General features: G+C 42.7%; 1 protein-coding gene across 1 annotated transcript in view; it reads left to right on the forward strand.

Moving 5' to 3' along the window:
- The first annotated feature begins 2,442 nt into the window (after positions 1–2,442).
- The window catches only part of RDM1 (RAD52 motif containing 1), a 25,852-nt gene continuing 16,281 nt past the window's right edge, over positions 2,443–12,013 (forward strand). Inside the window, exons 1-5 of the mRNA XM_006159115.2 lie at positions 2,443–2,557; positions 2,916–3,095; positions 4,317–4,439; positions 4,832–5,000; positions 6,367–6,465. Of these exons, the coding sequence (XP_006159177.2) occupies positions 2,462–2,557; positions 2,916–3,095; positions 4,317–4,439; positions 4,832–5,000; positions 6,367–6,465 (667 nt within the window). The 5' untranslated portion in view covers positions 2,443–2,461. The remainder of the gene's footprint in view (positions 2,558–2,915; positions 3,096–4,316; positions 4,440–4,831; positions 5,001–6,366; positions 6,466–12,013) is intronic.

Consider the following 12,013-nt stretch of genomic DNA (forward strand, 5'->3'; position numbering starts at 1 on the left):
GACCACCATAAAGAAATCTGTATGTTTTTTTGATTATTCAAGCTTTCCTGTGCAAAGAATGTTAGTTTATTCATTATTAATTCCATATATACTGACTACCTAATCCAGTAGGTGTGTGCTGGGTACTAAAAGAAGGAAGATGAGACATAACTTGTTTTTGAGATATTTGTAATCTAGATTGAGAAGCAGAGACATCCACAAACATTACAATGGATAAGGAATGTATAATAAAATCTATAATTATTGGCTTGGAATAGCATCAGGATCTAAGTAATTACTCTGAAGCCAGCTATTTTTGAAGTAAAAGAGAAAGCCCAGAAGTAGGTTTGGGTAGAACATTCCTAATCTGAAAATCTGAAATCCAAACTGCTCCAAAATCCAACATATTTTGAGTGCTGGCAGGATGCCATGAGTGGAAAATTCCACACCCGACCCCCTCGATAGCTCATAGTCAAAAGGCTACGATACAAAAATACTGCATAAAATTACTTTCCACCTATGCATATATGGAACATAAATGAATCTCATGTTTAGACTTGGTTCCCATCCCAGGTTATCTCATTATATCTATGCAAAATTTCCCCCCAAAATTCAAAATTTGAAACACTTCCAGTCCCAGACATTTCAGAGGAGGGATGGTCAACCTGTACTGGGTGGGACTGAGTCTGGTATTGAGTGGAAAAAGTAGGGGTGAGAGGGAGAAATGGTACCAGATGCCAACAATTTGGGGGTACTTTGGGAGAATGGGCTAGAATCTATGATAAAACAGGCTTCTCTGGATAAAATTCAGTTTGCTTCGAGGTTGTTGATGCAAAGTAGGAGCCACTTAAGGATAAGGCCAAGGCAGAAAAGGGACAGTGGGGAGAATGTCCTGCACACATCCCCATCCATAGTGTCTGAGCAAACTGAGGTGTTATCTTGGTCAGTGCATGACTCAGCCTCTGAGCTGTAGTATTCAGCTCTGATTCAGCTGCAGGATGAAAGATTAGACTCTTCAGTGACTCTCAAACTGTGAAATTCACAGGCCAGTAAAATGTCAAAAAAATTAAACCTGGAGACCAGAAGATGACTTAATGGTTACGCCTCTGGACTCCCATGTAGTCGACAGCGGTTCAATTCCAGATCAGGTGACTTAAAACTCATGCCAGGTGCACGTGCATGTGTGCCCAAAATCCCAAGAGGAGAATGGAGAAGAAGGGATTGCGCTGTGGCCATCCCTCCTAGGGGAGGGATTTTTCACTTCCTGTCTCTCTGTCTCTCTAGCAAGCGTACGTGCCCTATAGCAAAAATCTCTCTCTCTCTAAAAAAATATTAGGCCTGGAAAGATTCCCAACTTCTAATTTTTAATGTCCAAGTAAGAATGTTAAAACAAATATCCTGTATTTATGAGCGTCGCTTCACAAAACAATTTTTAGCATCAAGAATGTAGAGAAGTCATGAGAATTTCATTTTATGAAATTTTTAAAATGTAAAAATACTGATTAGATTGTCCTTTTCTCATTTTGCTGAAGAAGGGTGAAAACCATCACAGCAAGGGTATGAGGACTATTATTTAGAAAGGGAGATCTGATCTGCAGGATCCCTTCTGACACTGACACTGGGATTAAACTCCTCTTAGGACCTACTTACCCTGCCCAGTAGCTGATTCTGATGCCTAGCACCCCCCTTCTCAGGCACTATCAGTTCCAGTGCTGGTGACTTATTTAGGCCTATTCTTTGATTATTTCCCCCCCAAGTTTATGTCTCTCTCTTTGTCCCCCAACTTCCCACATCATCTGACCTCACGAGTACATGCACTTCACCACAATCACGTAGAAAACCAGGGAAATTCTTTTTAACTATTTCAAGCTAAACTGTCAACGGCTTAAGGACTTATGCTTTGTATATTTAAAACTCCTGAAAACACTCAAGCCAGAAGATTGCATCTTTGCATATTTAGTTGTCACTGACCACAGCTCAGTAGGAAGCGTGAACCACATAGTATCCTGGTCTCCAGGACTGAATTTGAAGCTGGGCTGCCTTTTTTTTTTTTTTTTTTTTTTTTTTAAGATTTCTTTCTTTATTCCTCCCTTCCTTCCTTTAATTTGACCAGAGAGAGACACACACAGAGAGAGAGGAAAGTGAGAAAGCAAGCCACCAGGCCCAAGACTTGAACCATGATCAGCCATGTGGAAGTGTCCAGCGCCTTAACCACCAAGCCACCTGCTGGTCCCGAAGCCGGCTGCTTTAAGATGTCCTTACCTTTTGATCTTGTAAGCTCACCCTTAAGACTCCACCCTAATAATACCCTGCAATGGAAGCACTAAGTGTTGTGAGATTCCAACGGACCCGGTGGGCGGGGCGAGGGAGCTGTCCGCGTGCTGGTCCCGCCCCTCGTTCGCACTCTTTTAAAACTCGCGGGCGTGCTCTGCGCATGCGCAGTGCCGTTGAGCCCTAGCCTCGCGGGCGCAGTAACGGCGAAATGGCGGAGTTGGTGCGTTTTATCGTTCCCACAGAGAGTGACAAAACGTTGCTGGTGTGGGAGTTAAGCGCTGGACCCTCGGCCGAGGCCCTGCACGTGAGCTGGGGACAGGGAGGGATGGAGAAAGCCGTCCACCCTCCACTAGGAGTTGCGGGGTCCTGCCTCCGTTCCCCGTAGCCTCCGCGGGAGGACTCAGTGCTAGAGCGGACGCCAGCAGACAGCTAGCCCCGACACCTTGCAGAGCCCCAGAGCAGTGCCTCTCGGCAGCCGGCATATGTTGCCCCCTGTTACTCCTGAGAGCTTAGGATTCGAGAGGAAAACTTGTTCGCGCAGTGAGAAGTGTTTGGAGTTGCACCCCTCGTGGAGCAGGGCTTGGGGACTGTGAGGGAATGTACGGTTCTGTCCCCCAGGCGTGAGACTTGATGCCTTTCCTTGGCGTGGGTCCACCCCACAGCATTCTGTGTTCGCAGTATTCTCCCGCTTTGGCCTTCTGTACTCAGTCCGGGTCTTCCCAAACGCTGCAGTGGCCCGTCCTGGTTTCTATGCCGTCGTCAAGTTTTACTCAGCAAGGGATGCCCACCGAGCCCAGAAGGCTTGCGACCAGAAGCAGCTTTTCCAGAACTCTCCAGTGAAGGTAGGTCCTAGTTTCTCAGGAATGAAATGCTGAGTTCATTAAAAATAGGCAAGCATTTGGCCAGCACTTTGGTTTACAACATGCTTTCCGGCGCATCGCCCACACGGTTCCTCCAATCCCCCCACCTCCTGCTTTTCAAATTATTTATTTTTTATTATTTATTATTTATTTTTAAGAGGAAGATATTCAGATTCAGGGTGGGTAAGTACTTGCTTAAGGTTCAGAATTGTGAAAGCTAGAAGTCAAACTCAAACTTGGGCCACAGGTGACGTGGTGATTAAAGTGTTGGATTCCCACACTGCCCACTGCAGTTTGTGTCCCAGACCTGGCAGCTTGAAAATCACAACAAATAGATGATAGGTAGATAAATGTTTTTAAAAAATCTCAAACTTACTGATGCTAAATCTTGTTTTCTTTTATGCTGCCCCTTAATTGAACATCTTCATCAGAAGAGTTCTGTTTATATTTATTTGCTTTCTCACTTTCTCTCTCTCTCTGTGTCTCTTCTTAGTGCGCACATGTGACCTATAGCAAATTTTAAAAATAATAAGTAATTCTAAAAACAGAACAAAACAAAAACATACATCAAGGAAAAAAAATTATCCTTTGTTTCTCTTTCCCAACAGGCATATTCAGTTGGAATGCAACATGTAAGAAATAGTGATGTAAGAAATAGAGAGTAATGTGTAAGATATTTAAAGAGATATTTGCATGCTCAAGCTTATGAGCGCAGGTGAACCTTTTAATTGTTTTAGTTGCTTGTAAAATTTATAGAGGTCTGTACAGTCCCTCTTCCAACTGAGGTTAGTACCTTGGAAAGCAGAGTGGGCGACAGGTTCATCTCATCTGCTCCTCTGGTCATATTCTCAAGCAGGAGCTACTGGATGGAAGACTAAAACAATTCTGTGTTTTATTCGCCCTCTCACAACCCCGTTCTTTGTTTCTGCAGGGATTTCTTGGTTTTCATCGCCGTTATTCACCACTAGAGGTCAGGGAAACCTCCTAATTAACCAGGGCCCAGAAACTGATGGAGGAAAGTGCTGCGGCATAAAAGTAACAAATATCATTTATTTAAGGCTTACTGTGAATGCAGTGCTTACAGTGTTCAATCCCATTTAATCTTCACAACCACTCTTTGAAATCAGTATTGAGAAAATCTCGGGTGTATTTAAAATAAATCTCAAGCTGTGACATCTGTGGGTCTGTCTCTCTTGACTATAGGTTTGTCTTGGTACCAGACATAAAGCAGTTCAACATCAGGCCATTGCCTTAAGCAGTTCACGATGTCAAGAACTGGCAAATCACTACTTTGGTTTCAATGGATGGTCAAAAAGGATCATTAAGGTAAACCTTGTAGATTTTCTTTGACTAGTTACAACCTCCTTTCAACACTGAAATCCTGCAGTTTAGACAGAAGGATTGAACTGTGTTGTGAGTAGATGTCAGAAGTCTCTTGCATTACAGTAAGTAGATGTATCTGAATTGGACTGACGTATAGAATAATCTCAAACACTTGAATGGTGATGTCCATAATTTTCTCCAGTATTTGTGTGGTGTATAATAGTAAAAAATGACATTATGTACCTAGCAATTCATTTAAAAATCTTACTTGATATTGATAGGGCACCTCAACTATTAACTGAGATTATTGGAGTTTAATTTTTATTTCTAATAACAAAACATTTTGAAGTCTACATTAAGATCCTAGAATGACCTATAATCTAAAATCCTAACAGCTTCAGGAGCTTTCTGACCTTGAAGGAAGGGAAAATGAAGATATTGTGGTACCACTTGAGAAGCAAAGCCTGAAATTCTTCTGTGCCTTGGAGGTGGTTTTACCATCCTATGAGTGCAGGAGTCCTGGAGTTGGCATTGCAGAGGAGCTGCTGGATAAGCTGGAGGAAGGTCTGTTTTGAGGGGTGGAGGAAGGGGAGGAAAGGATCTCTTTTTTCTTCCTTTCTAAATATGTCAGGCCCTTTCATTGTTAAACAGCTAAAGACCTGTGCAGGGTTTTTCTGCCTTACAGTATAGGTTTTTGCCTTAGCTAATACTGTACAGAACTTTTCCATTTACTTTTTTTTCCCAGAATTTTTCCATAGGGTGTGCACACTCACTGGAGAGAGAGACAGAGACAGACAGAGGGAAGGTGAAAAATCACACCCCCTAGGGGGATGGGCACATTGCAATCCATTCTCTTTCATTCTCCTCTCAGGATTTTGGGCATGCATGCACACATGCCTGGTGTGAGTTTCAACCACTGGGTCCAGGTCTTGAACTGCAGTCAACCCTGTGGGCATCTAGTACCTTTAACCACCACACCACTTGCTAACCCTGTATTTAAAATTTTAAGGCTCAACTTCTGCCAACAAGCTGGCAGAAGTTCTCTTCTTTGAAGGAGAAAGAGGAAAATAATGTTTTTCTTGTTTTTGGTCAAAAAGCTTGTGCAAAATGGAATTAAAGTACTGGTTATTTTGTTGCTAAAATTTTTTTAAATCCATGTGTAGTGTTTTCATACTGCACACTTACCATGAGCTTTTTAAAGACCTTCCCCCAGAAAGTCCTTCAAAGCAGAGCTCTTGTAGCTTTTTATTACTCCAGGAAAAATCATCATCTGGGTACCAGTAGAGGGCATAATGGTTATGTCACTGGACTCCCACATAGCTAACTGCTGTTCAAGCCCTGAACCTAGAGGCTTGAAACTCACACTGGGGGTGTGTGTGTGCATGCCCAAGATCTGGAGAGGAGAAGGGATTGTGGCGTGGCTTCTCACCTTCTGTCTCTCTGTCTATCCAGCAAACACATGTGCCGTGTAGATAACTGAGTTTTTTCTGGAACCCATGGCTTAGGGTTTTAAGTTGGAGGCAAGGCTGTTAGCAGAGTGGACATCGGCTCCCGTGGGTGACGCCCAGGGTGCAGCCAGATCATCAGCACTACTGGCACACTTTTTTGCGTGTGTGATTCTAGCCCTTGATGTATAGGCAGGTAGGATCTATAGGCGCATACTTCATTTGGACATTTCGAAATCTGTGAGTGATGTTGGGCTTGTGCTATATTCCTGGCCTGTATCTCCCTCTCACTTTACAAAATTGGGGAGTAGATCGGGGCAGTGCAGATGCCAGGATGTACCTACAACAAGCTGTTCAGCGATTCTGCCTACCTTTCATGGCTAAGATAATGATCTAAGAATCATAGATGTATTTTTATTTTTTAAACATGTAAAATCAATTGTTCAGATAGGCATTTTAAATCTATTTGTTTTGGTTGAATTTAGGACCATTATCATTCCTTATGAAAAGAAAGACAGCCCAGAAACTGGCTATTCAGAAGGCCCTGTCAGATGCATTCCAGAAACTGTCGATTGTTGTCTTAGGTAAGACTTTCTTGATTGTGTCCTTGATATACTTTAGTTTCAACGAGCAAATAAACTCATGTTCAAAAGTTAATTGGATGAAAATCTGGACATTTATATTATACTTTAATTCACTCAGTTCTTTTATAGCAACAGTCTCAAATTCGTTATTTGTGAGAAAAATGACAGCAAATACTGTCCCCACTTTGTAGATGGAGAATAACTTGCCTCTACTTATACAGAAAGTATATATATTTGATCCAAGTCTTATTTTTGATTGCTTGCCTATCACACAAATTAGTGATTATAAGCTTTGGACACCTGGGTGAGTCCTAACTTTTTTTTTTTTTTTTTTGGAGAGGTTTTTGCTATAGGGTGCGGGCACTTCCCAGATAGCCAGAGAGAGAAACGAAACCCCCCCCCCCCCCCCCGGGGGGGGATGGCCACGCCACAATCCCTTCTCCTCCATTCTCCCCTTGGGATCTTGGGCAGGCACGCACACGCACCCGGCGTGAGTTTTAAGCCACCGGGTCCGGGACGCGAACTGCGGTCGACTACGTGGGAGTCCAGTGACATAGCCATTACACTAACTGCTGGTTCCCTCAGTTTTCATTTCGGTGCTGATATGGTGGATGAATATGATTCTTACATAATAGCTGTTTTTGGGTGAGCCTTGAAAGTGGCCTTGCTATTACATGATCCTGTTTAACGAATGGAATCGTACAGTTGTATGACCACGGCAGTTTGACAGTTAGCAAAAGGTTCTAAACAGAATTGCTCTACTGCTTCATAGCCCTGAAGGCTTAGAGACTGAGAAATCTTGGAAACCCTTATTGCCTGTAAGAGAGAATCTTCAGCCTTCCATCCTGGGCAGCCTTTCCAGTGACAGTCTGACTTCCCTAGTCATCAGATTGAATTTCTATCAACTCTCTACTCTAGTAACAATCTTTAAGAACCAAACTAAGTGAGCTCTTAATTTCTCTCCAGTATGCTAAGGCATTCCTTTTAGACACTCCAAACTCCTTAGACCAAAAGCTTATGACTGATTCTCCTTGAGTGAAGTCGTATTGTCTGTAAGGTATGTCCGTGGAAATAACCAAGTTCTGTAGAAATAACTAAAACAATTTATTCCAAGCACAAGTGTGAGTAACCAGGACTGGAAAAAACAAGTGTTTTCTGGGTGCTCAGATGCAGCCATTCTTTTTTTTTTTTTTTTAAGAATTGTTTGTTTATTTAATTTCATTTGTTATTGTTAATTTTTTGATTTGACCTCTGGAGAGAGAGAGAGAGAGGGAAAGCAAGAAAGCAAGCTGCCAGGTCTGGGACTTGAACCTTGGTTGGCCATGTGGGAATCCAGTGCCCTTATCCACCACACCACCTGCTGGCCCCGCAGCCATTCTTTTTATCAGTTCTCAGAAGAGAAGATGCAGACAGAGTTGCAGATCAACATATGGTATCTTTACGTTGGCCTGGCCTTAAAAGACAAGACATCTGGAAATGAGGGCTTTAGGTTATAGGTGAATTTAGAAATTCTTAGGTTAGGATGGTCAAAAGTCTTTATTTCCAGAAGACTAACATTTAGCAAAAAGAATCCCTGTACTTAACTTTCACAGAAGGCTTTATTTTGTGTCAGATGACACTATGCCAGGGACAGGATGTAGGGAACATCCTACAATCACTGGACTAAAGTGGTCTGTTAGCAAGATTAATGTTTATAGACAGGCCATCCTCAGGCCCCTTAGAAAGTATCTTAAAAATAGCGGGACCAGCGTATGGCATAATAGTTATGTCACTGGACTCCCATGTAATTGACGGTGGTTGAGTCCTGTACCCGGTGGCTTAAAACACACTGGGTGCATGTGTGTGCATGCCCAAAATCTCAAGGAGAATGGAGGAGAAGGGACTGTGGCGTGGCCATCCCCACTGGGGGGTGATTTCTCACTTTATGTCTCTGTTTCTCTCTCTGGTAGGCACACACGCCCTATAGCAAAAGTCTCTCTAAAGATTAAAAAAAAGAGAAAAAGTATCTTAGAATAGCATAACTAGTCAGAATTCTGTCCTCAGTTCTCCTTGTTGGCCAAATACCATTCCTTGGAGTGCCTGTGCAGGCTAGAAATTAAGCAGAAGGCTTATTCCTAGAAGTAGCCCATCAGTCGTTCAGCATCATCAACAATGATTTATGTTAACATCTGTGTAGCTGAGTCTGGGGAAAGGACATTTCTGACTGAATAAATAACCAATTATCTCTGAGCAGAGAAAAAAGCCAGGTCTCAAAATTCTGTTGGAATAAACCACCCTCGATCAGATTTGTATTATGTGCTGCCATAATCCAGATTTTTGATGGTGTCTTTTTTAGTTTTTGCTATAGGGCATGTGTGCCTCTTGGAGAGAGAGAGAAAGAGAGAAAATGGAGGTATGGCCTAGGGGTATGGCCATGCCACAGTCCCCCTTCCCCTTCTTTTGGGACATTGGGCACACATATACATGTGCCTGACATGCTTTTTAATCCACTGAGTCTGGGACTCACACTGTGCGGTCAGCCATGTGGGATCCAGCCACTCCAACCACCATGCTACCTGCTGGCCTCATCTTTGTTTTCTTAGCACACCCGCTCTCTGGTTTTGGTCTCAAGGCCCATTTCTTGTGAAAACTCACCAAAGCTATGATTAGGTATTTTGCTAGAAGTTAAACAGTAAAGCAAAGTCAGTTAGCCAAAGGGAAGAAAACCATCTTTAAGGGCTAGTGTATCATGTCATGTTTAGTATGGAGTTACTCTGATTTCTTGTAACTTTGCTACAAATCCGCATGGTTAATCCTTTCCACTTCTATGGAGTAAGTGTGGTAGTCCATATTTCGTAACTACTTCCTGCTGAAAAAAAAAGGAGTAAGTAAAGGTTTCGTAATGAAAGTTTTTGAAATGATGGAAAATGTCACTTTTACTTTTTGTTTTTGTCATAGGGTGCTTGTGTCACCAGAAAGACACAGAGAAAATGAGAGGGAAAGTGAAAAATCACCTCCCAGGGGATATGGCCACACTGCAATCTCTTTTCCTCCATTCTCCTCCTGGGATTTTGGGCATGCACACACACATGTCCGGCATGATTTTCAATCCCCCGTTCCAGGACTCAAACCACAGTTGGCCATATGGGAGTCTAGCACCTTCACCACTGTGCCACCTGCTGGCCCTTAGTTTTCTTTTCTAAGGGAGAGAAGAATCAGTTATGTCTCTACTTCTGTATCATTTAGGGCCCAGTAGATGGCATGGTGGTTATATTGCTGGACTCCCATCTGACTGACCATGGTTCAAGTCCTGGACCTAGTGGCTTGAAAATCACCTAGAGTGTGTGTGTGCATTCCCAAGATCCCAGGAGGAGGATGGAGGAGAAGGGATTGCAGTGTGGCCATACCCCTGGGGAGTGATGTCTCTCTCTCTTTCTCACTGTGTCTGTCTGTCTTTCTCTCTGGCACATGTGGCCTATGGCAAAAAACTCTTTAAAAAAATAGTCATTGGGACCAGCAGTTGGTGGCTATGTCACTGGAATGGCTATGTCACTGGAATCCCATTTAGTTGACCGTCGTTTGAATCCCAGACCTGGTGGCTTAAACTCACGCCAGGCGTGTGTGTGTGTGCATGCCCAAGATCCCGAGAGGAGAATGGAGGAGAAGGGATTGCTGTGTGGCCATCCCCCCTGGAGGATGATTTCTCACTTTCTAACTCTCTGTCTCTGTTTTTCTGGTGAGTGCATGTGCTCTATAGCAAAAACCTCTCCAAAAAAAAAAAAACCAGTCATTTAATTTCCCACTGTCATTTAGACTTGAGGCTTTTTTAACATTTAGCAGTTTTTAGGAGCTGGAGGGAATGCAAAGAGCCATGTTTTTATTTATTTATTTATTTACATTTTTGCCATAAGGCATGTGTGTTCTCTGGCGAGACAGAGACAGAATGTGAGAAATCACCCCCCGGAGGGATGGCCACACCGCAATCCCTTCTCCTCCATTCTCCTCTGGGGATCTTGGGGACACACACACACACGGACCCGGCGTGAGTTTAAACCACCAGGTCCAGTACCTGAACCGCGGTCAACTACATGGAAGTCCAGCGACATAGCCATTACGCTAACTACTGGTCCTGCATTACTCTTGATATCAAGCTTTCAGGACATAAACTTTGGGGGAAAAACCCATGAGAGGTAAAGCATGTAAAAAGAAATTCGTTTGGACATAAAACTGAGATCTGCAGGGAACCAGCAGTTAGCGTAATGGCTATGTCGCTGGACTCCCACGTAGTCGACCGTGGTTCGTGTCCCGGACCCGGTGGCTTAAAACTCACGCCAGGCGCGTGTGCGTGCGTGCCCAAGATCCCGAGAGGAGAATGGAGGAGAAGGGATTGCGGCGTGACCATCCCCCCTGGGGGGTGATTTCTCGCTTTCTGTCTCTATGTCTCTCTCTGTCTGTCTGGCGAGCGCACGCGCCCTACAGTGAAAATCTCTCCCCCCCAAAAAAAAAACAAAAAACAAAAAAACAAACTGAGAACTGCATAATTTTCAAACATGCTCACCAAAGCTTTTTTAAACTTCTGACAGGTTTAAAGACAAAAACTGCAAATGGGGAAGAGTTTCTCAAACAGCTTTTATTGCTTTCAGGCCTGCAAGTGTAAGAAAACACTTTCTCTGTGACCTCCCCAGCTCAGTTTGGTCAGGTTTGACACTAATGACTTTATTTGGATTCTGTAAAACTTTCAGAAAACACTTTTCCTCTTGATCAAGATACTTTTCTGTAAGGATTATTGATCAATCATCTTATGCGGCTTTAATTGATGTCAGGATGGACTTATCCTAGTGGTTGGTCTTGTCATCCCACATCAGAGGGACATGATTGACAACTAGGTCAAAAACCCACTTCTGCCACATTTGAGCAACAAAGCAGGCCTAGAGGGAGTGCCGTTCAGGCCAGATCTGCCTGAAATCATTTACCTTAAAGCCTTCAAGAGCACTTGTTACAGTCTTTTTCACATGATGCAATTTTGAACTGTGGATGACAAAAACTTAAAATGGTCATAATTAATAACTCGACTATTCATTATCATAATGATGTAACTGACAAAATGAATGCACGTATTTCTATTACATACAGCATTTAAAGATAACCAGAATGTATGATTGACATTACATCAGAACCATTAGGACTTTATAATAATCTCAAGAACATTTATGTCACCGACATAAATATGTCGGTGACATAAATAATCTCAAGAACATTTATGTCACCAACATATTTATGTCAGTGTAATCTTAAAGGAAATTTAGCTTGACTTTATTAATTGACAATATTTCCTATATAAGTTAGAATATTAGATAACCTTAATCAATTTAAATTTCTATTAAATAAGAGGTATATCTTTTGAGATTTTACAGGGTCCCAAATGGAAAATCCCAAAGTCAGATTTTAGGTCAATAATACTTAATTTAGAATTTGACCCCAAGAAAGCCTATCAAAAATATAAAACCTAGGGACCAGCAGTTAGCGTAATGGCTATGTTGCTGGATTCCCATGTAGTTGACCGTGGCTC

The sequence above is a fragment of the Tupaia chinensis genome, unplaced genomic scaffold (genome assembly GCF_000334495.1).
Source record: "Tupaia chinensis unplaced genomic scaffold, TupChi_1.0 Scaffold000624_1, whole genome shotgun sequence".
NCBI classification, from domain to species: domain Eukaryota; kingdom Metazoa; phylum Chordata; class Mammalia; order Scandentia; family Tupaiidae; genus Tupaia; species Tupaia belangeri.